Here is a 24,740-nt window from a genome sequence, read left to right on the forward strand (position 1 = left end):
ATCATGAAAAGGAAAAGCAGCTTCACAAATGTCCTCGAAATGCTTGAAATTGTAAAAGGAAAAATGTTTCAAATTCCGTCATAACCTTCATACGGTTGAAGCATGAAGACCAAAATGTGCACTACGTGTTCATAATGAAACACTGGATTAACCTACTATGTCACGTTCATTTGGTCACAACCTCGCGGGCCTTTTAGCAAATAGATTTCTTAAAACATTTTGAAGCATCTGCCTGACGTCTGAAGTTGTTGTCACCGTTCGTCAGAGACTTATTGTTATACAGCCACGGCTTTACGTGTGCCACTGCTGTCCAACTCTCGGTAATTAAACAGGGAGAAACTGTTCCACTGGGTAGTCTGGTCATATAACGTCTTCGTAATGCAAATTTGTGTCAACATTTTAATTTTACAAACATTGCGCTGGACTGACACGTGTATGTCTGGTGCCTGTTCGAAATACTGTACATGTAACACGTCACGTTGCCTCGATGGTATATATGATTAACTGCGTTATTAACAGCATTTCACACACACACACACACACACGCACACACACATTCTGCTATTTGCGACCTTATTAGGGCAACCGCAGAAGTTCTCCCTTTTAGGTCCACACTTTCTAGACATCGTTGAAACCTATTAATTACACCCATGAACTTGGAAAAAAATGTATTTCAAAAAATATCACTTCAGATTCAACATTGTTATTATTATATTATTATTTACACACACACGCCCTCATTAACCTTTCACCCTAACCGTAAACCTAAAAGCAAGAAATTGTGAGGACTGACCAAAATGTCCTCACAACGTCAATGTTCCCTCCCAACGATGGTTTAGAACCAAAATTGGTTCTCACAACTATAGAAAGACAGGTACACACACACACAGAGGCAAAGCAGGTCTGGAGCTGGAGATAAATGAGCTGTGGAGGACATTAATGCATGGGGCGGGGGATGCAAGCAGAAGACCTCATTGTTGTTGCAACTTAATGGAAGGCAGATATACATTATGGCTCGATCAGAGAGTGAATATGCGGACGATGCAGGCAAAGGAGTACGATCACATGTATGTGTGCATGTGCTCCTGCGAGCGCTCCACCTGCACTGGGGACAATCACAGTGTTAAATTCTGTCAAACCCACAGCGATTCCTGTCATTACCGAGTTATAAATGCCGGGCTCAGTGGTTGTAATTCACTTTCTCCTGCCTTCATTGTGAGAACCAGCGGCAGGCTGAAGGACATGAAATACCCAAAGGCTACAATGGATGGAGGATAATTGAGTGAAATTGTAAAAGTGAGGAAAAATAAAAATCTGGATGGAGCACAATCGTGAACATAACAACCCCTGACGCCTTAACATTGTGTGCAAACCGCCGCTGGACCTCGCCCTGTGACACATCGGCCACGGCGACGCAAGCGACGGCGGCAGGACACTGTCGTCAGGCGGAGCTCCGGGCCATTCCCACGGCGACCAGACACAATTTGTTTAATTTCACTTGACGTGACACCGTAACGTGCAAAGCGAAAAGTCATAAATCACATGAGAAGCATGTGACAGAGCTACAAGCAGCGTTGCCGTATAAAGAAGAGTGTGCATAATGGTCATGCTTGTGTGTATCTGTGTGGCAGTGCAGCGTCGCTGCTCTGTCAGATGACCGCAGCCTCCAGGCGCGGCTGCGTTCGTTCATTGGAGGGGCCCTGGGGCCAAGAAACCCAAAATGTCAAGGTGCCCCCGTTGACCTTTCGTCCTTCCTCGGCTTATTCTACATGCGCACTGTTGCTGTCGAGTACACATTTTAGGCCATAACACACAGAAAGCAACCACTTCCCTTATGCTGGAAATACACAGTTTCGTTCCGAGTGAGTGAATCTATGGTGTTTTGATTCAAAGGAAAATTCATTTCGGAATATACACGGCATAAACATATGGAAGCGGAAATAGACTATTTTTTTTTGTCTTAAACTTTTCATCGCGGCGTTAAAAGTGATTGCACAGTGTAACGGCGAGAGAGAAAAAACGACACAAACTCTATTCACGGCACAAAGGGAACTGCGTTACCCGTCGCATAACCAAAACAAGGACGAGAACAGCGTTCTCCCCGAATCTATCCCCGGTGATGGAAGTGGCCGACGGCGGAGCAACCGCGTTAACAAAAAAACAACTCAACCTTGCTAGAGACAAATAATCCCGTTGACGGAGGAACAAAAGCAGACAGAGAAGGAGAGTAACAATAAAACCAAATAATAATACCACCTGGAACCACTAGGGGGCCCGAAAGTCAAAAGTCGAAAGTCTTAAAGTAAAACCCCTTACACAAACCAAGCCTTAACGATCAGGCATTTGTCTTAGCGGTGCATATTATGAAGAATATATCACAATGAATCAAATCAACCACAGAACCCACTGTCACATAATGAACTCGGCAGACTTTTTCGGGGGGCCCCAGGAAGTCTGGGGCAGTTGGCCGATCTGCATAGTTGCTAATCCGGCCTCGCGGGGGGTTCATTTTAAACGGTCTGAAAGTGAATGCACCACACAAACATACACAAACAGCTCCGGATAAACTCATCAGCGTTTGCAAAGTGACTTACAGTCTATTTCTGATACCAATCTATTTTCGGTGCAGGCTATTAGAACGGGGCGGTAGAGTGCCTTCAGTGCTCTCTCTCTCACTCTCTCACACACACACACACACACACACACACACACACACACACACACACACACACACACTCTCCACTGTATGTACCCTTCACCACAAAAACACTAAGAAGGTAAACTCAGGCTGCGACCTTCTGCTCAGTTTCCAGTTTAACTGTACATACATGGCTGCTAATGTTAGCTCGGCCGTTAGCTCGGCCAAAACGGGTTTATCCGGAGGCTTAGTGGAGGGGGGGGGGGGGGGGTGTTGGCAGTCCCGACCCTGCCAACGTTCATATGCTCTTTGATACCAGGTGGAATATTCCCAGGGGTCTTGTTGACTGCTCCTTGCACCTCGGGTAGCGTTTGGCCGGTAAGATGATCCGGCTACGACTCGGCATTGCGGGGAAACTCCCCGTACAGGTACAGTACAACATTGGGAGTATAGTAAAGTGAGGCAAGCAACAATCTGAGCAACACACACACACACACACACACACACACACACACACACACACACACACACACACGGCCCTCGACAGTTCTGAATGGAAAGAACTGCAGCTGTGTGTTGCATGCTCAGCGGGCTTCATTGTCAATGTAAGAAATAAAAACACCTGCTTCAACATCATACACCTGCTGTCCGTCGCCGGCTGTCGGGCGGCAACTGGATTTTCTTTTTCTCTGCACTGTTTCTGCCGTACACCGGCGGAGCGGCTGCTCCCTCTGCCCTCGCACTGAAAGACTGATCGACGGCATCAACAAGTGTCCGGCGATGCTGGATCGTGAACCGCAAAAACCTGCTGCAGATCCGGGACTCATAGAAAGACATGAAAAGATGACCTTTGACCTGAACCCTTTGACCTCCTCCTTTCTCCTTCTAATTCTCCACATCTCTCTCTCTTTCTCTCGCTCGCTCGCTCTCTTTTGACGCTTCATCATATTCTCCCGTCCCTCTCTCTCCTCCGCTCTTTCGGTCCCTCTTGTTTGCTCTTCAAAAGCGCCGAGACCTCCATTCACCTACACCCCTCAATACCTTCCTCTCTCATTCCCATCTGTCGCTTCCACTGACCCTCACACACACAGACACACACTCTAATAAAAAAGGACCTATAATAAAACTGCCGCTGCAAACCCACTGAACCGCAGAGCGTTCAAAGTGCCCTGTGTGCGTTCTGGAATAACAAAGACTTTACGAGCTGAGTTTTTCTTCTCTTCACAATCACAGGCCAACACTGCACCGCAGGCCGTCTGCTCGTGTCCTTAATAAAAACCACACGTTATGCACCCGGCGTGCCGGGCCGCCCTCGTCGGACGACAATGACGGGACGAACTTCACACCCACCCTTCACTCTCCTCCTTCTCCCTCTCCCTCTCCCGCTCCCTCTCCTTGGCCTTGCGGGACTTGTGCAGGAGTCCGATCAGGATGACGGCGGCCCGTATGCCGGCCTTCTTGTTGTGGAATCGCCGCCCGGTCTGAGACATGCCCGGCGTCTCTGCCGGCGCCGGTGCCAAGACAGGTTGGGGTTCTGGCGACAGCCGGTCCAAGGTCAGGCTGGCCCCAGGGCTCCGGGGCTGCAGGACCTGCTTGGTGGTGGCTTTGCGGGGCTCCAGTGTATAAGCCGTGGATGCCACAATCTGGGATCTGTAAAGGGTTTGTCAGGTCTCGGAGCCAAACTGGCCGAGTTTCTGCCACACCAAGAACCTGTTTCAATTCAGGTCCCCGTCAGAAGTCTGGTGGGTGTCAGGGGTTCTGGTAGGAGTCAACAAAGTTGGAGATGCTGGAGGTTTGGCAGGGTTGTCAGATCTCATCCAGTGGAAGTATCTCTATCGTCTTGTAATCCCACAGAAGAAGGTCCAGAGTGGCAGAGTTTGGGCTCAAGGTGAATGTCTACCTGCGCTCCCTGCTCCTGCAGTGAATCTGGGCATCGTGGTGCCACAACGCATCGCGGTCCCCGGTGAGAGGAGGAGGAGGAGGAGGAGGAGGAGAGAAACTGCGCCGCAGACGTCCTGGCAGACACACTCGCTGTGGCACCGCATCTCTCTCCGTCTACCAACCTCTGACAATCTCCCACCTCTCCCTCCTCCGCTAGCAATCTCTGCTTCTGCTGCCTCTGTCTGCTGCTGCTGCTCTAACTCCCTCCTTCCTGTCGGCCGAGCCCCGCCCCCCTCCGTGCGATAGGCTGGAGCCAATGCAAAGCACCGCCTCCTCCTCCTCCTCCTCCTCCTCCTCCTCCTCCTCCTCCTCTACTGTGCGACTGCCTCTGTCTCTCCCTGCCCTGTGCTTCTGCCTTTGTTAATAATTTCATATTAATCTGTCTGACCTTGTTCTATCTGTGCTTGATTTTATGATTTCATTTCTAGGCACATGCATGCACTTCCGCGTCTCCACCCCCTCCTCCTCGCCGCACACTCCCCTTTTAGTGTGAAATCTCAATTCGACCGAGGCTTATCAGCCCGACGCCTGCTGCGCTGTTGCCAAGGACATTGGAATTGAATTGTAACCTCGCAAAATGAATGCAGATTAAATGAAACAGCATGAAGAAGAAAAAAAATTACAATCGAGAACCAATTTCCACACCGGTCTCTTTTGTGCACGGGCACGTGGACACACATAACACATGTTTTCACACTGCGTTACTCGCTCGTTGCTTCCTGTTTTCTCCGTTTTACCTCCAGTTATGCATTTCCCAATGACAAACTATGCACATTGCTTTCTGCTCTTACCGCGAACGCACAGTCTACGACGTGTTTCTCTCCAGATCCAGCCAGAGTCCATTTCCTCTTTCCTCTCACAGTTCAGCGAACAGACCTAAAGCAGCGACTCTTCCCAGGACGTATTGATCTCGAGTTTGTTTCCGTCTTTGAATTAAAACCAAGAGTTTCAGACGGAGGTTGAAAAAAGAGGAGCTGCAGGAACGGACAGTATGAGGACACTGATGCATTAAACCTAAAATTATGAACCTTGAATATGAAAATAATATGTCACCTTTAAAACTAAAAGTCTCATAATGGGCTTTGTAGGTCAGTAGAGATGTGTAACTTCATATTGTGCATGTATAAAGATGTATGAAATATACATTATTACCAAAAAAATATTTGTACAACCTGTATGTTACACCCCCAGCCAGTCTTTTTCCTCCTTGTATTTGTTTAATTTTCAACTTTTGACTGTAGACTCAGTGAAATGTGACAGTAGAATATATGAAAATGATACTGAAAACATAAATGAAAACAAAAAAATATGTACATTTCCTGTAGACCAGAAATATGTATTTTTTATTTTTATTTTTCATGTGTCTAATTTAACATCAATACCTTCAGGACTTCTGGAATGATTTCCTTCATTTCTCTAGTGATTATCACATTTCAGTCATTTTTTGGCCAATGAAATATACTGTACGCCCAACATGAAATATTAACTTTCAGTGCAAGGCAAAAAATTATGAGTTGCCATGTGAGTTGTGAGGTCATAGATATATACATAAAACTATTCTGTACAAACACAATTAAAAAAGGCAGAGGCAGCAGGAAAACATCTGTCGGAGGTCGTCTGGGTGAGAGCGGTGAACATCGGACTCTTTGTACACGAGATAATCGGAGAGACGCATCATTCAAGACACGAGACAAAGACATCGGAGCGGAGGACGAGATGCTTCGGTTACTGTCCGACAGCAGCCAGGGAAAGGATGGAGCCGCAGCAACAAACACAACAGTTGAATGAAATGTCCCGTCACCCCCCCCCCCGCACTCCCCCCTCGTGCATTGCTCTTCCTGCGTGCGACCGGCGCCATGGCAACCGCGCAGCCGCCCAGAGGATCTGCGCCTGACATCGGGAGGGAGCGTCAAAGGGACGCAGCTTGGGACGCAGCCTCGTGTCCGTCTTTGACAAATGGGCTTTGTGAATATTTTGCTTTCAAAGAAACGATGTGCTTTTGTGGCTTTTGTGATCGTGGCTCCTTCGCGCCAAAAACCACCTGAGGATTTTTCCCCCCAACTCCTGCGCGGAGGCAAAACAAATAAGCTCACACCTCAACCGCACTATCAAATGTCCCCTTGAGATAGACGGTTAAAAACACATACATGTACATACACAGACACACACACACACACACACATGTACATGTATACACACACCCTCTCTCCCTGACACCTGCAGACTCTCATTCATTTCACTTGGGTCCTATTGTGCGTCATCAAGGGGGGGAAACGAGACACCTGTATCTATTCACTCTCAGAGACACAAACACTGTACTCACTTTTGTTCTACCCCCCACTCTTTCCATCACTCTCACCTTTACACACACACACACACACACACACACACACACACACACACACAGGCTCGACATTGTCCCTGCGTGACACACTTACTGTACCTATGCACCATTGAGCCTGAACCAACATTCAGAGCCGATATGGTGTAATTTCACAAACTGTACCAGTGGGTGCACTTACATGAATCAAGACGTGTTGTGTGCGACATTATGTTATGAAATATCATCATGTCCTTATTCTTCAATTATTTTGTATTTTTTTGGGGGGGGAGTAATGTTCATGAATTTGTGGTGGCAATGGAATGTTGGTGCACAAACTTCCTCGCTGTCTCTCTTTCCTGCACACAGAGTCATGCACACACACACACACACACACACACACACACACACACACACACACACTTGTGCGATCCTCGGTGGTGCCATGCAGCCTTTCCTGTCACTTCACAGCTTCTCAAGTGTCTCCCAAACAAACAGATGCCAGTCCACCAACGTCACCTCTCTTTGCAGCTCAATCTATTACAGGATGCACACGCGCGCGCGCGCACACACACACACACACGCACACACACGCACACACACACACACACACACACACACACACACACACACACACACACACACACACACGTGCACACACACACACGCACTCACGCACAGTTGTGTTTCCTGACTTCAGATGAAATTACCTTGACTCTCATCCCTTTCCTGGAGAGTTACTCTACAGCCAAGTTCAGACTACTCAACTTTCAAAGTTGTCGGATCGCTGTGGCGTTCACACCACACGGCTGATCGGTGACAGGAGGTTACACACGCTGCCCGTTCTTCCACCAGGAGAAACCTCTGACTAATGTCGAGCTCTAACCTTGAAACGTGCCTTCTCATTCCAACTTGAAAAATGTAGGTTACTTGGATTTTGTCCCCATGAGGAAGACAAGTCCCCATAATGTGACTGTTGATCAAGGTCCCCATGGCATATGTAATACCTAGTGTACACACACACACACTGACACACACACACACACACTGACACACACACACACACACACACACACAGACACACACACACACACACACACACACACACAGACACACACAGACACACACACACACTCATTACATGCACAGCTCTGAAATGAGCCATAGTAAACAAGACTACAGTGTGGCAGTCCTCAAAATAGTTGTACCTTTTATACACCGGGCCACGTACTTGGCTGCACACAAAACACACACATACACGCACACACACGCACACGAACACACACATACACACACACACAGGCACGCACGTGTGCAAACAAAATGCTTGACCCAACCTGCTGGAGAAAATGACCTTGACAACTGCTGCTGAGAAACCACTACACCCCCTGAACACACACACACACACACACACACACACACACACACACACACAAACACTCACACAAACACTCATTCACACTCTCCCCTCCCTCTTCCCACTTTCCTCTCCAGTTCAGTCCCATTTATTTTTCCAATCCACCCCGTTCCGCTCTATGGAAATAGAAAGACAACTCATCGCGACACTCGTGTGTGAAATCCCTTTCTGTTGCTCATTATATGTGAGCATGTGCGTTACGGTAGCACCGCAAACTGTGTTCAGCTCCCACCGCGCAGGGTGGTTACTTCTGCATCTGGAAGTCGCTGCAAGTGTCACTGTTTGTTGGGAAACAACCACAAAGTTCGGTGGATAAATAGAGCGATTAACTCAGAAATGTCATGTTGACGTATCAACAAAATGATGAGCGCCGAGAGTAAATAAAAGGGAAAATATCATCGCTCGCTCACAACACGAACCAATGAGGTCGTTCGGTGGTTCAACGCTTGCCCATGCGCACTGTGACGTGCCCTGGAACGCCAAAGATGGCGGGCAACGGCGTAAAATCGGATTTATTATCTGCAATTATTTTTTATCTAAATGCTGCGTTAGGCTTCAATGGGGTTAGGTTCAGGGTGAGGGTGCATCGTGGTTGCAGACGCGAGTTGTGGCACAATGTATCGGTTTTAAAACAAATAATCCCAACTTCTTTATAACGTCAACGTAGGTACCTCTCGTCTTTGCCCTTTTCTGTCACATTTTAAAAATCTGCCCCCGTCAGAGGACAAAGGGAAAACCCCCGGAGCAGAAGGTGCCGATATTGCACCCATTAAAAAAGGCGAAAGAAGAGCTCTACGACCAATCAAATTCTTTGTTTGCTCTGACTGTTTAATCCCGACGTGTGACAGGTTTATTAAAAACTCAGTCGCGCCTCATGTGCCGGAGTGCTGTTTGTCGTGTCCGCGACGGCGGCGGCGGCGGCGGCGGCTGGGACTCATTCTTCCCTCGGTGGCGTCGACGCGCCGTCGTCGGTGAGATTTGCATTTGTTGTTGTGAAACCAAACTGCCATTTATATCATGGTGTCTAATGAGAGAAGGGGAGGCTCCCAGATCCGTTCACCGACGACGTTCACAAGAGCTGAAAGATCCTAATTTATTTATTTCCTTTCGACCAAAGTGAACCTTGGTGCTGGAACTGGGCCCATGTCAGCGCAGGTCAAGGGGCCGGTTCCTACATCCAAACCAGTTTCTTCGTGCTTCGACAGCCAAAGAACCGGCTCCTCGCCAGAAAGACAGGTTCCAACGTGGCACCCGTCCTCCTCCGCGGTCTAGAAGAAAGAACGGCTCGGAGCAGACATAGCGTTGCGACGTGGCAGTTGTAGCCTGCGGAAAAGCAAAGTGCTCCTCAAAGAGGTTCGCAAACTGAACCGAGCACTGGCACCAGGTTCCCTCTGGTCCAAAAGGGGTTCTTGCGAAGAAGCGGTTTGCTTTTCCACGTCCTCACGTCAGTGTATACGTCTCTGATTTCCCGGGGATTTCAAGCAATGACATTCGACCACGGCGGACTACGGCATCTCTTCTTGCTCCAGGTTTTGCAAACCTCCATGAAAGCAATTGTGCCGCTCGCCGTAACCGCGATGGACTTTGGTCACAAGAAAGTTTTGCTCGGTCTTGTTGGTCTCGATAATCCCGCCCGCAGCCTCCTGACAAAATCAAAAAACTTTCTTCTACACCAGCAAAGAGTTGGTGCCAAACTCTGGAACCGGCCGTTTTTGGGACAAGAGCCAGTTCTCTGGCGAAACACAGAGAGGCGGTTGGGGATTACAGGGGCCCTGGCCCCTTGAACCGGCCGTGGTTGGGAAAGGGGACGACTTGCGCTCGGAGCCCGGCCATCAGTGCCGGGCTTAGTCTTGATTGTACCTGTAATCATTTTCATTCATTTCTTTTCTGAAGCAAATAAGCTCGTCTCTGTGTTGGCTCTCACGTCTTCGACAGCCATTTTGGAGCTGTCGTCCTCTCTCCTTTGTAACAGCGCCACTTATCTTCCTGTAGCTCTCGTCTTTATCTGTCAACATGCTCTCTCTCTCTCTTGTTGTCAGTGTTATTTCCTGTTAACCCCCCTCCTCCCTCTCTCACCCCCACATGCCTCTTATGACAGATTTACAAAAGTGCAAATAAAAAAACACCAGGTAGAAATCTTCTTCAGGGATAACGAAGGTAGAAACCCCTATGCTCTCCGAGTTGTTACAAACATTATCATGTACAGAAGGGGCCGCACGCGGTATCTCACATCTTGATGGAAACGTAACGCTGCTCGAACACCGAGCGCTGCAGAGTCGCTGAATTCTGAAGGAAAGCCAATCTGAACGCAATTATCCAGGATGAATATGTTTTCACCGATCACGTTCTTTTTAGATAATGAGCAATCTGTTGCCGGTTACCTGCATCAATTTAGACTAATCCTCTCCTCCACGCCTATCTGCCATTTAATGTGTGTGCGCGTTTGTGCGTGTGCGTGTGTGTGTGTGTGTGTGTGTGTGTGTGTGTGTGTGTGCTCTGCGCCCCTGTATAGTTCACACCCCTACACACTGGTAAGCAAACACACGGGTACATTCATAAGCAAATACTGCGCTTACACACACAAACCCGTGGGTGAAGGTTGTGCCGAGGGATTTATTGAGGTGTTTACAGTAAACATAAATCCATAAAACGCTCAGCACACTCGTTTAGATAATCACAAGGTGTTCCTCTTTCCGATCCAATCACCTCCCATTCACTGTGATTCCCCTCCCTCCTCTCTCTCTCTCGCGCGCGCGTGCGTGTGTGTGTGCGTGTGTGTGTGTGTGTGTGTGTGTGTGTGTGTGTGTGTGTGTGTGTGTGTGTGTGTGTGTGTGTGTGTGTGTAGTGGCCTCCTGCAGTTACTCAATTAGCAGAAGTAGCTCCGGTGTGGAAAACCGTATCATCGGATACAAAGTGGAAAAGAAATCTCGTTGTATTGACGAAGAAGAGGTGGGTTCAATGAAATGATTTTAAAGTTTTAGTATGAGTGATTCCATCCCTCTTCTTTTTTCCATAACTGTCAACACATGACATGTAAAGACGAAAAGACCCAGAATGAATTGATCCAATAAACAAATATAGTTTGTGAATCCAAAGCCTGATGCATGTTATCTTTGTGTCCCAGAGCTCAGTCGTTCAAAAGAACTATTAAAAACACACTTACGGACAAATTACCTTTTTTTTCTTCTGTCACAGAGAACATTTTGCCAAAAACTTCGGTGGAAATGGAAAAACCTTTTTCTCTAACAAAATGGCGGCAAATATTTGCGACCGGGGAAGCAAAAAAAAATGTCGACAGACACACCGACACATTGTCGGTTTGACGGTATTTACATGAGATGAGATTCACAAAAATGTTCTTCTATTACATTGTTATAAATGACATTTCTGCTCTTTACTACAGATTTGTGTTATTTGTTTTATACACACTGATTCTCGGGATCCCTTCTTTCCTTCAGTCCACGAGCTTCATGGACGCCTGGTGTCATTCGACGTTCTTGTTTTTCTTGATTTTTTTGCAATATCTAAGGTAAAAACACAAAGTTCTGCATAGTACAAAAAAACCCCAGCAAAGTCAATATCAAGTCATTTGGCTGATTATCACACTTGTCGTCATCTGAAATTGAGCTATTTCTTTTGACTTTGATTTCTGTTAACATCATCTGTACGTCTCTAGGTGTCACTCTTCTTCGGCTACATCCACACGTTTTGTGGTTTTAAACGGAAACGCACTTCTGCCACGTCGAGGCCGGCCGTCCACACTGCTCAAGAGTTTTCAAGCACCTTTAAGTTTGAAAACCTCCGGGAGCGTCGCAGTGTACAGTAGACAGTAGACAGTAGGCAGGGGGGAAATGGAGACGCTGTCCCCCGCATTTGCTTCGTGATTGGTTCTAAACAAGAAAAACAAACCCTCGTCTTACTTTTCACCATTGTTGTTTCTCATTCTTCCTAGTATTTTCCGTACAGTACGTAACTAATTGCAGAGGAGAAAATCTGCCTCCTGTTTCCATCCCGCATGCCCAGTGTACGCGGATGGTCACGTGATACGCGTTTTCGTCTGGACGGGGGATAGCTTTTTGGGTTCATGAAACGCTGTTTTTAAAAAAGAAAATGCCGTGTAGTGTGGATGTAGCCTCCGTCCATCCGGCCACGGCAGCTAACTACCCATTTCCTCTGCGGGCGACATTGAATGAATCATCCTCCGTGTGATAGAGGATTTTCCCAGACCTACTTGACAGCTGTGTTTGAATGTCAAGGCTTCATGAATCATTGTCGCGCCGTATCAGCGACAGCGCAGCCGAACAAACCCACGGACGGCGGCGGATTATTACTCTGAGATAAGTATACCGCGGCGCGCTTCCTGTTCCTTTCAGGGAAGCTCACAGGGGTGAGTTATTACCGTAACACTAGGCCGGGGCAGGGAAATTGCTCTCACACGAGAAACGCGCCAATTAAATAAGAGAGTCGCACGCAGGAGAGTACCCGAGGTCGAACGAGACGGGAGCTGCTCACACAACCAGGATTGGCAGCAATGGATGACAACAAAACGTATTAAGAGAAAGAGGCAATACGCCGACGATAACTACTCGGGGGAAACTCAACTCCACAAGTTGTTCAGACCAGTGTGGGGGAGGTGCTGGAAGTGAAAATCTCCCTCAGATATTTCAACTGGGTTCAGATCTGGCGACTGCGAAGGCCGCAGCATATGATTTTATGTAATGTCATAATCATTAACCATTCACTGGCCCACTCTTGCCCTATGGATGGGGACATTGTCGTCAAATCGATCCAAAAACACACTCACTAGAGTCCCACATTGGTTGGCCGATACACAAGCACATATCGGTATCTGCGTTTACGTTTTGCCAATATGCGCCGATGTATTAACTCTTATTCTCTCTAAAAGATGTGTATTTAATTTTACATTTTACCAAAAAATGTTTGTTTTGTTCATTTAAGTTGTGTATATTTGGTTGAATTTGTTTTATTTTTTAGTAAAGTTTATGGTTGAACTGTAAAAAACCAAAAAATCACATATACATCTCCCAATATGTCTGTATTTTGGAAAAATGTTATTCCGACCGACATATTGGTTGGCTGATACACAGCCATATCTGTATCTGCGTTTATCTTTGCCAATATGCGCTGATATATAAACTTTTGTATATATATATATATATTTTGTGTTATTGAAGTTTATGGTTCAACTGTCTGTATTATGGAAATATTTGTGTCCCTAATATCGGTATCGACAGCGTCCCCTAAAAGGTCAGGTCCTAGAGGTCGGGCCGTAGTTTGGGGGTCAGGCTTTCACATGCACTCGCCCACTTGTCTGACAATATGGTGAAGGATGACTGATCTGACCATATCAACCCTCCACACACATATCTGTGGACCAGTGCCTGTGGTTTTTGCTCCGCTCATCTCTCAAACATGATTCCGTCTTTGTAACGAGGGCGACTGAAGCTCCTCCCCCTCCTGCCCGAACAATAAACCCTCTTTGATGGCTACTTAGCTCTTATTATGTCTGTATGTACAGTGGTAGACTGAGTAACTGATATCGTACAGTAATGTATTATGTTCCATCACGCTGTTGTAAATTAAACTCAATGCCTCAGATCAGTGGATTTCTTTTCAAATGTCAGGGCTCTCTATGAAAAAAAACCTATAGCATATAACAAACTGAGGAATTTTGTTTTACGGCTTAGGGAAGAACGCAAAAGTGTCTTAAAGGTCTTAGATTTTTAATCAAGATTAATGTCTCTCATGACTGTATTATTATTAGTAAAGGGCCCAGACTCCTGACTATACATTTCCCCCCGCCTACAGCTTCGACAGTTTAAGCTTCCCCAGACGTCTGACGAGGGACGAGCTCATTTCCAACTTCCTCTCCAGAGGCTGGCTTCATTATGTCTTCTAAGAGAATTCTGGGAATTCCTTTTTTCCGTTGTTCGTGGAGAGATTTACAGTAAGTTTGTTGCAATATTGTATGTGATATTGGACTATACAAATAAACTTAAGCTGTGGGTGGTTGGGAACATGAAAAAATAAAATAAATCACTTAGCACTAGACAGAAAAAGAGCAAGAAATAAAGAATTAATCCAAATGACTAATATGTGTAACTGCCACGTGTTAATGGAGTAACTGTAGATCGGCTCATGCAACGATACTGCGGTTGAGTTTCACTCAGGTAAATCCCGCACCGCCTGACGAGTTTCTCTTTATTCCCTCCTTTCTCGTGTCTCGCTCGGGGTTCACACATGCACACGACTACTAGAGAATGGTCGAAGTGTGAGTGCACGTTGTCAGACGAGCATCACGACCGACTAACTACAGCCGAGCACATGCAACGGCCTGATGACCACACTGCACAACGTGTCGCACAACCCTGCATTAGCACAAATATTGTAATTAGAGTGTCACAAGTTGACCGTAGCGCGAATGTGTGTGTGTGTGTGTGTGTGTGTGTGTTTGTGTGTTACTATACATGTACTGTAGCCCATGGAGCCGGAGGCCTTGCTGAGTCGACCAAACAAGACACCATGTGTTTGTCAAGAGGCGACAGATGGAGAAGGAGGGGAGGGACAGAATGTGTGACACACGCACACAAATACACACACACACACACACACACACACACACACAGGTCAAACCTTAAAGAGTGGGATTAGGTGACGGTTAGAATATGAGAAAAAATGAAAACTCAGCTGTTGTTCTTGACACGATGCGCTGAACCTAAAGACGAAATCTGTGCTTCACATGACAACGTCTGCGACCACATATACCCGGAGCATACTGTATACTAGGTTTAGATGTAGTCTTGTTTCTCCCACTCTACACACCGTTCCAAAGTGTCCATCATTTCGTTACAGTAACACACATAAAACACTCGTCCTTATTGGGGAGTAATCAGGAAGGGGACGCCCACTAGAGGACGATGTGTCCTTAGATGTGGTTTGAAGACAAGGCATGTAAGTGCATATGAAATTACTGTTGTTGGGGTGTTTTTCTTTAACCTGCAGAGATCGCTTGTCAATCAAACATTGTCCCCAACTCAATGAAAATATAGCTGCTTTCAGACTGCAGTACACACATTTTCCTGAAATTTTCTGGAGGCGCTGTTTGTAAGCTCAGACATAATTTGGCACTTTTCTTTTCCAGGCCCCCTGTTATGATTTTCAGAAAGCGAGTTGGCGTGTTGACGACTGTTGACGGAAACAACCGCTTTTCGCAGAGGACGCCACAGAAAGTTCTGGAAATGTTCCTGCTCGCGGGGAACTCGTCACATTTTGGCAACCAGGCGAAGTAAAATTCCAAAAGCCGTTAAGAACTTTGAACACGTCTACAATCTTTTTACGAGCCAATTCCATCGATCGCTGTTTTCACTTTACACACGAAAGGACCTGAATGGAAATGTTGAAAATTCCAAAACAAATTTGAAATATCGCTTGTAGGTTTTTCAAAGTAGAAAACTTGGTGTGCCGACAGAAACTCAACGTGACGACGTGCAACAGAGACAGACTAATGCAATGAATCATGCGAGAAGATCTCGACGTATTTGTCGTTCAGGATTCCGCTCAGGAGACCGAAAAAAATTGTAATCAGATGAAAACAGATCAGCGTGAAACAAATCTCCATCTCCAGTAATTACATCATCCAGTTGTACCTTATACTCTTGCATGGTTTAATGCCTCCCAGCTGGAGACACCGACTCTTCACAGAAACTCACAGTCTTTTTTTATTTTGCTGACTTTCTGGACATTTGCGCTGCATTAAGACGGACACCTGGGCTGACTCATCCTATCTGCCCTTCAGGGGGCATCGGCCTGTAAAAAAAAATCAAAAAATCATAAAAGCTCGTCAACAGACCTTGAGATTGATCACAGCTGTCCTGTTTGAACGGGGAATTTATTCCACCGCGGTGACTCATTAATATTGCAGTAGTCGAATTGGATGAGTTCTCCTCCTCCTCCTCCTGAACATTTCACGTGTGCAGGTGACAAAAAGAAGGAGACTTTAGAGCAATAAAAAACTATGGGAGATGAGTCAGTGTCGACATCCAGCGCTGCAGAGCGGGAACAGTGTTTTTCCACAGTTGCCGCAGCGTCGACGGGAGACGGGATCGTCTGCGCAACTTCCCTCGCTCAGAGGTTGTTTGAAAACAGAAGGTTCCAATGTTCATTTGGAGGCCTGATGGCCTTGGGTGATAATAGGACACACGCGCACACGCACACGCACGCACACACACACACACACACACACACACACACACACACACACACGGTAGTTTAATTCCCCTGGGCCTGAGCTGTGAGAAATAAGGCTATAATAAACTGAAGAGGAAAGAGTGATAAAACTGTCTTTAGGACTGTTTGTGCATAATGTGTGTGTGTGTGTGTGTGTGTGTGTGTGTGTGTGTGCGTGCGTGCGATGTGTGAAATAGTGCCAGCAGGACCAGTGAACAGTCCTGTGAGATTTAGAGCAGAACAAAAGTGCAGAGGATAATAGGGCACTTTGAAGGGGCCACACACACAAACACACACACACACACACACACACACACACACACACACACACACACACACACACCCACACACACATGAACACACGCACGTATACACGCACGTGCACAGCACGACAGCCTAGACAGCTATTACAAACTGCTCTCTTTCCGCCAGGGCGTCCAAAGTGGTGTCTGATGGATGATCCATCAGCAGGACTATTGGTGTTCAGTCTCCAGACAGGCTGCGACACGGACGACTCAGTCAGCCGGTGCACGGGAAGAAAGAAAAAAAAACTAAAATTTACACAGGGTGATGCTGCAAACCTGAGATTCGCTCTCGGCAGCCGCGTGATCTCCGAGCGCCAAAGGTGACGATACAGTCATCATCACACCCACACGCCGGCCTGATGGAGCAGCCTTCCTGAGCGCGCAGCGTTTATTGAGTCGCGCCTCAGAAGGTATTTTCATCTTTATACGCAGAACGAAGGACTTCAGACAAAAGTTGTTTCCTCTGAGATAAACAACCAAACAGAAAAACGCGCCTCCAGTTGACCCTCATCACGCAGTCACACATCTCTTCCGGGAAAATCGCTGATTTGACAGTGACAGATGTGTAGTAAAACGCCGGCCTGCACCTTCGGCCTTTTAAAAATGTGAGGCTGATATATAGATGTTATAAAGGGAGGAGAGAGAGATGATGTGCTCCCATCCATCCATCCTTCCATCCATCCGTTTTGTAGACCACTAATGCACTTCAGGGTTGCCGAGGGGATGGAGACTATCCCAGCATGCATTGGGGGCACGGGCAGAGAAACACCGCGCGCGGCTCATCGGTCTGACGCAGGGGTGAGAGGACGTCAACACCAGATGCACGTTACTGATCACAGCTCACGCTTTGAGCTGACAAGTGCTCAAACAATGTTTAGGAGACGGTGAGGAAATTATCAAAAAAATCCAAAAAAAGATGAGGACTGATGCAAAGAAAAGAAAAAAAATGTAGTGAACGAAAGAAAAGGCGAAAGATTAGAGATGATTCATGTGAGACTGAATGAAAGTGAGCGATCGGGGGCCAAGAGTCGCAGGGATGAGACGCGAGCGATGCGGCGCGGTGATGAATAGGAGACATGTCCATTCCTTTGGTGAGCACTGATTACAGTGTCAAGACACAGACGGCCCTTTGATAATCGCGCGGCGCACGCGGCCCCCGACTGGCCCCCGCCACTGCACCCTCCGTCTTTTTCGGCGCGACAGAAAATGTCACTGGACAATCATCATCACACACTCCGGGCTATTAGGAGCGGGATTGTTTGTCTCTTGCTTGTGTGTGTGTGTGTGTGTGTGTGTGTGTGTGTGCTTGGCAAATTGGCTCTGGGTGATTTTTGACCTCGCAAATGCATAGTCGCGCTCAGTGTCCTGATTGACTCGAGAGAAAATTGTGTCCCGATTTCACCTGGCATTATGCTGCCTTCACGTGGTATCGGAATAACGGTAAATACGAGTCGCCGACTTGGAAATTGCACGTGAACGCCCCCCCCCCCTTCGAGTCGCGGTTACGAGTGGGGAACTCAGGGACAATTTTGGTACCCGAGTTCCCGAATTTTGGGGCGACTAGAACCTCTCGACATGGCGGAGAAGAGCACAGATCCAGTCACTTGATAGTGACCAATGCTATTTAGCGTTCTATCCGGTACAGGGTTAGGGTTATCCGGACTATAGTCGGACCAGCGCGGTGCAAATTTATCACATAAGCTGACGTTACCTTGTCCATATTGGACATTTTATTTTCTTTAATGAATTTGTTTTTTTCCGACCAAAAAAAAAAGGCGTGAACGTGACGTCCTCGTCGTTCCGACTCCACAAGTGGGCGGTGGCACCGGAAGGCAGCGGTAATATGCGTCTCCACTGAGAAGAATAAAAGGTGCCCGCCAACAGTCTATAATTACTCTCTCCTATACTTTCTGTTCAGGTCTCAATTGTGTTGCAAACGAGTCAGTGGTCCTCCTTGCACTTTTATCCCCGCGTTTCCACTATACAGTGTGCGCCGCGTTTAACATCAGGGAGAGTTAATTCAATTTCCCTGCTTCCTCGATGTCCTTGGTTGATGTCAGCTGGCAGCTGGTTGACCCCTCGGATGCAGACACACATACACATATTTAAATCATAGATAGAAATAGAGGCGGTAAACGGAAGAAGAGGGAGATTTCATTACAGTACTGGGAGGATAAACAACAATGCAGACGCACAGCGACATACAGCATTGCTGCCCATCGCTGCATGATTTTCCCCTGCCGTATATCTTAGCGTTGAATGCTGACCGCTAGCTGAACCCCTGCCGCGAGCAGGAAATGTCCAGCGGCCGCTTGGCAAGCAAAACCCGTCAAGGCTCCTCCACATGTTGAAGCCCCCGAGCACGAGGCCAGTAGTGATAATCCTCATAAAAAGGATCTAGAGGGTGGCGTCCTCTTCAAAAACCAAAACCACTAGAGCAAGAAATTGTGATTATTTGTTCTAATTTAACCTGCGATCTTTATCATCCCACAGCAGCGACCGAGTTTTATGTTCAAGGCAACAACAAAAAAAAGCTTAATAAACCGTCAATGTTAATTTGTGGAGTCATGTTGATGTCCATCTATAGCACATATCATATACATATCATTTGGCTAACATTAGGTTTGGGGTGCACAGTTACATTTGTCAGAAGCATTGGTCGCTTAGTTTACATACTGAAAACATAAGTAGCCAAAATATTAAAACAATTAAAATAAAATGTTTTCACAAGGACTGACGCTGCAACAGAAGAACGCTGTTAGCTCATTGAGCTAACGGTGAGGATGCAGCTTTAGCCTCGGTCCGCTAACGTTTGTTTTACATTTAAAGATGCATGTGCGAGAAATATTAAAAAGCAGACACCATTTACCACAAATCTAGCAGCTAAATTAGCGTCATGAGCTCGCTAGCTACAGCAGATCTGTCGGTGACAGTTGATGTGTACGCGGCAAAACTGTCGTCACTTTTAAAAAGAAATGCGCTCGTCGAACTCTGTCTGAAATTAAGAAACCTCTGTTTTAATAACTGACTTAGCATATGAAGCGGTAAATATGTACTTCCTATAAATATGGGCCTCAGAATTAAGCTCGACGGGCGTAACAACAGGTACTGTGGTGTTTGTGTGGTAGCTGTCACTTTTTGCGTACTGTTGCATATCTCACTCTGCATTTGGATCTTTGTGCGGCATGTAATTTGATTTGGTAGTGACGGGGGTGGGGGGGGGGGGGCGGGGCAGAGTGCCATGATCTGTCAACACGCGAGCCATTACCATTCTTAGCTGGCTGGCGACGACGTACAGGCCGAGCAGTCAAGGACGAGCTGAGGCCGCAGGTTCCTCGTACGCAGATGAATTATTACCTGGACAGAGGATTGGGTTGGAGCTCAGCTCTCCCCGGGCTATAGGATGTACAAATGGACAATGGAGTGCGTGTGCATATTTATGTGTGCGTTTACAACACAGGGCTGAACGAGAGCCAGATGCAGTTTTGATATAGATTTTTCCCTTATGACTGGAAAGGAGAGCGACGCGAGCCAATGAGGAAAGTGATTTGGGACAACGGTTCATGCGGACACAGAGGGGGGGGGGGGGGAAACTATAGTTACACTTAAGTAGGCAGTTTTGAAAATCCGAGGACGGGAGGACGGACAAGAACAAGCGCTGCGCCATCTGTCAACACATGTGACCCTGTGAAAATGACCCCACGGGGGTCGCAGAGAAGGCCGACATGCTCTCTCACACACACGCACGCACACACACGCACACACACACACACACACACACACACGCACACACACACACACACACACGCACGCACGCACGCACGCACGCACGCACGCACGCACATAAAACATGCTTTTACCCACCGAGGTCAAACTTGACAAGGGAGAGAAAAAAGGAGCATGTTCTTCCATCAGCCCCAGTATTTCCACTCCACCTCCTCGTCCTCACTCTGCCTTCGCCCTCTTGGCTCAGTTTTCCCAAGAGAGAATCCGTCTCTTTTCCAGCTCCCTCCTCCCTGCTCCCCCTTTCTCACTTCTTCTCTCCCGTCCTAAACCTCTTATCTCTTCTGAGAGGTTGAGAGCGGCGCTCGGCCGCGCGGCGTGGACAGCGGTGTCAGTGTTTCTAAAGCTGAAGATCCATCTCCCTCGGCCTATTATTGTCTCCGTGCCCTCCTGCATCAACCTTGATAGATTATTTCCCTCCTCCGAAACCATGCAAAGTCTCTCTCTCCGTCTCTCTCTCTCTCTCTCTCCGACCCTTCGCTCATTCTCCCTACGTACCGCGCCACCATCCTTTCTCGGCAAGGAGACGCGCTGCAATTTGCCGCTAGCTTATGTGTCAAGCGTTTGTGTACGAAAACAGCCGAAGTCGCAGAGCACAACTCGCACAACATCCTCTCTTGTGTGGTTTCCAATGGCAACACCGCCGGGGCCTACTCATTTATGGCAGACTACTAGAAAAACACAACAAGAGGTGGACGCAGACAGACATCGGGAGCGTTTGTTGAGCAGAAGAGAATTGTGTGGACTGTAAACATCATTATTTTGGCGCGTGATGTTATTATTTTCAACCAGCGAGGATATGTGAGATTATAGACGAAGGTGCCCTCTTATGATCGCATTTGAATCATCTAAAATGCTTTCCCCCCCCCCCCCCCTAATTTGACCTCGTAGGTCATCGCCCCTTTCAGCTTATTTAGATGAGACACAGCAGAAGAGTCGGAGCACTAAGATTGAACATATGCGGGTCAAAAATTGTGATTTGATTTTGACTTTTCACATAACTTGCCCCCATATTTTCGAGTAGTAGAAGTATAAGCAACATCGGCGTAAGACGAAAAGAACGGTGCTACGTTTAGCCACCTCGCTGTGGCGATGACCCGGAACTTTTTATAATAACAGCCCCTGTGGCGACGTGTTACATAGAGTGGGATATGAAGGTGTGTACTTTGCGGTATTTCTCGAAAAGTGTAGGATCCGTGTGGCGCTTACGCAGAATCGATCTCTGTTTATGTTTAACCCTCAAAGAGAAGTCGTGCCTGTGCGGGTGGTGAAGGTGAAGAGATTGACGGAACGAGAACAGGTACATCCTTGGATCCTTTCACTCGCACAGAGTCTCGACTCCTACGTCCCCCGTGGATACGTGATGTTGCCTGTGGGTGGGCATGTGCGTGCGTGCGTGCGTGCGTGCGTGTGTGCGCGCGCGTGTGCAAGGCCTTTTTGCCTCTAAATAGGTAAGGGTCTGTTTTATGAGCCCTTAGCAGCATGCACTCAGGCCAGATGGTGCGCTTATCAGTTACCCTGTGTGTGTGAGTGTGTGTGAGTGTGTGAGAGTGTGTGTGTGGGGCATCAGGGTGAAGGCAAGAAGTAAATATTTGTCATAAGCAAAGAGGCAGCTGGTTGTCTGGGGGACTTTAGAGCTACGAGACTGTAATAAGCAAAGCACACACACACACACACACACATGCACACACACACACACGCACACGCACGCACACACACACACGCACACACACACGCACGCACGCACGCACGCACGCACACGCACACTCACACACACATACAGAAACACTAGTGGTACTGAAGAGACGTATTTTTCTCGGCCACTGATAAACAGACAAGCTGTGGGCATCCAGACTAATTTTTCTAATGATCTGGTGTCTCACATCTTCTGGGGATGTGCTTTCTGGAGACATAAGCACATAGGAGTTAACGGTTGTCAATGAAAATATGTGGTGGATCTGCTCAGCTGCAAATAAAAAGAAAAAAAAGACTGAAAGATTTGAGCATATTTAAAAGCTGCTGGAGCGTGTGCATATTAACCACGGATCAAATGACAACAGTACATGCATGTGAAAGAGGCAAAGTCCCCAATCCGAAAAGGTGATGAACCCGATAGATCCATTTCCCCCTGGACACTAAAACTATTGCTTACGTTGCGCCCACATCAAGACTTTTGAGTTCTTATCCACAGCTTGTTTGCACCTGCACCCAAGTGGCCGGGCTTTGAGAACCTTGGCTGTGTCGACACTCACGTGAAGGAGCCTCTCGCCTGCAGTCGCCTCCTGCTCACACCTCTGTGAGGGAGCAGCGATGCCTTCTTGTGATGGCAGCGATCATGTAAGCAGAGGAAAATGTCAAATTCGGCATAGCAAAAGAGAGAGAGACGCACACAAAAGAGCACGTTCTTCCGTCACTCTCTGAATGTGTTCCCGCGAAGACGAAGGACAAATCATCGCAGCGACGGCGACCACAAACCACCCATCATCTCGTCTCATCGGAACCATGAGGACCCATTATGTCCCTCCTGTACATACTGTGGCACCGCGGCGGCATTTAATGAAGCCGTCGCCGCTCATGACATCTGTCAACCTGTGAATAGCCACGAAGCTTCTTCACAGACGGGCGGTGCAGAGGGCAACGCGGCCTTTATCGGTGGCACGTTACCAGTCATGCTATATGCTGTCCCCCTATGCTGCTTATTCCCACACACACACACACACAAACGCAATCTCTAAATTTGGGGAGGAGGAGGAATTGAGGCGGGGGGTGTGAAAAGAAGCACTATGGTCACTATGGGCAACCGTGAAGCACTTGCGAGTCAGATTCTCTTTTCCGCATGCTCGTGTTTTGATGCACCGGGCAATGAAGTCTGGCTGCGACGTGAGATACCCGCCGCCTTTCACCGCGGTAATGAACCGTAGTGGACCATCCCCTTAGGTGATCATCAGTCCTCGCTGCCATGGCAACAGCCTTGGCTCCCTATAGGCCGCCACATACAGTATGGCTGGGGGGAGAGGAAGAAGAAAAGAACACACACACACACACACACACACACACACAGTCTGTAAACATGAGCTTATCGTGGGTTTTACTGGGGCTGTGTGTCAGGTGACGTTTAAAGGTTTTCTCCCACTTGTTTGTGTGCAGCAGAATTAATTCGTCACACGCACAGTTAAAAAAGCAACGACGACTGAACCCGTCTCCTAGTGGATCAAAGTGCAGACTCTTCTCCCTCGGCTTCATCGTGGGGTCACAAAAATGATCCAGAGTAAATTGGTTGTGCAGTCAAACGCAGACATGTGGATTCTGTTCCCAGTGTGAGTTTCAACAGGTGTTCCTCATGTTAACAGGTGGGTCGCAGCTGGACACTGAAATAGAGAAATGACTCCCCCTGGTGGTCGTTTTACTTCACTTCACCCGCCCTTGTATCCTAGAGAGGGTTCTTTTTCCCCCTCTGAGAGGCACTTTGACATAAACACCATAAAGTGTGAGCTCCCTCTTGTGGCCACAACAGGAACAGCTGGAGATGTGTTGAGTGGGTCGTCAGATTTTTATGACTCAACGATGCACATTCATGACATGAAACAACGGTTTTCACCTAAAGTATCGAGGGGGAACTGATTTGAGAGCAGTTATTCCCCCCCCCCACCTGCAGTGCAGTAATCGTGTATAATTTCAAATGTAAGAGAATGATAGTGAATGTCGTGGATGAAAAAAAGAATCATCCGTTCAAATTAGCTCAACTTTCTTGTGACCGTGCGAGGTGCGAGAGAAGAGGAAGTGTGACATCCTCCCCTGAGCTCTCGAGGATGGGTGGAGTTCCACCACTTCCCCACATCCTACTTTTACAAGTGTATCTGCGACCTTGTGGTCTTGGTTTTCTCACACACACACACACGCACACGCGCGCACACACACACACACACACACACACACACACACACACACACACACACACACACACACACAAGGCCTATGGGTGGTATAGTTTAAAAAGAGTAAAAAAGGGAATTAACCCCAGCCTTCACCGTGGGAAATTGTGTTGTGTGATAAAAAAAAAACAAAAAAAAAACGGCCTGTCACTCCGTC

General features: G+C 47.4%; 1 protein-coding gene across 5 annotated transcripts in view; it reads right to left on the reverse strand.

Moving 5' to 3' along the window:
• Window positions 1-24,740, reverse strand: part of rap1gap2a (RAP1 GTPase activating protein 2a) — a 70,381-nt gene that overhangs the window by 28,546 nt on the left and 17,095 nt on the right. The window contains exon 1 of one of the 5 annotated variants that reach the window (XM_035622136.2): window positions 3,989-4,758. The exons of 3 other annotated variants lie outside the window; for them this stretch is intronic. In XM_035622136.2, coding sequence (XP_035478029.2) covers window positions 3,989-4,128 — 140 coding nt within the window. In that variant the 5' untranslated portion in view covers window positions 4,129-4,758. Of the gene's footprint in view, window positions 1-3,988; window positions 4,759-24,740 lie in introns of those variants that run through there. One more of the 5 variants, XM_035622137.2, reaches the window with a different exon arrangement.

Source organism: Scophthalmus maximus, chromosome 11, assembly GCF_022379125.1.
Source record: "Scophthalmus maximus strain ysfricsl-2021 chromosome 11, ASM2237912v1, whole genome shotgun sequence".
Classification (NCBI taxonomy): Eukaryota; Metazoa; Chordata; class Actinopteri; order Pleuronectiformes; family Scophthalmidae; genus Scophthalmus; species Scophthalmus maximus.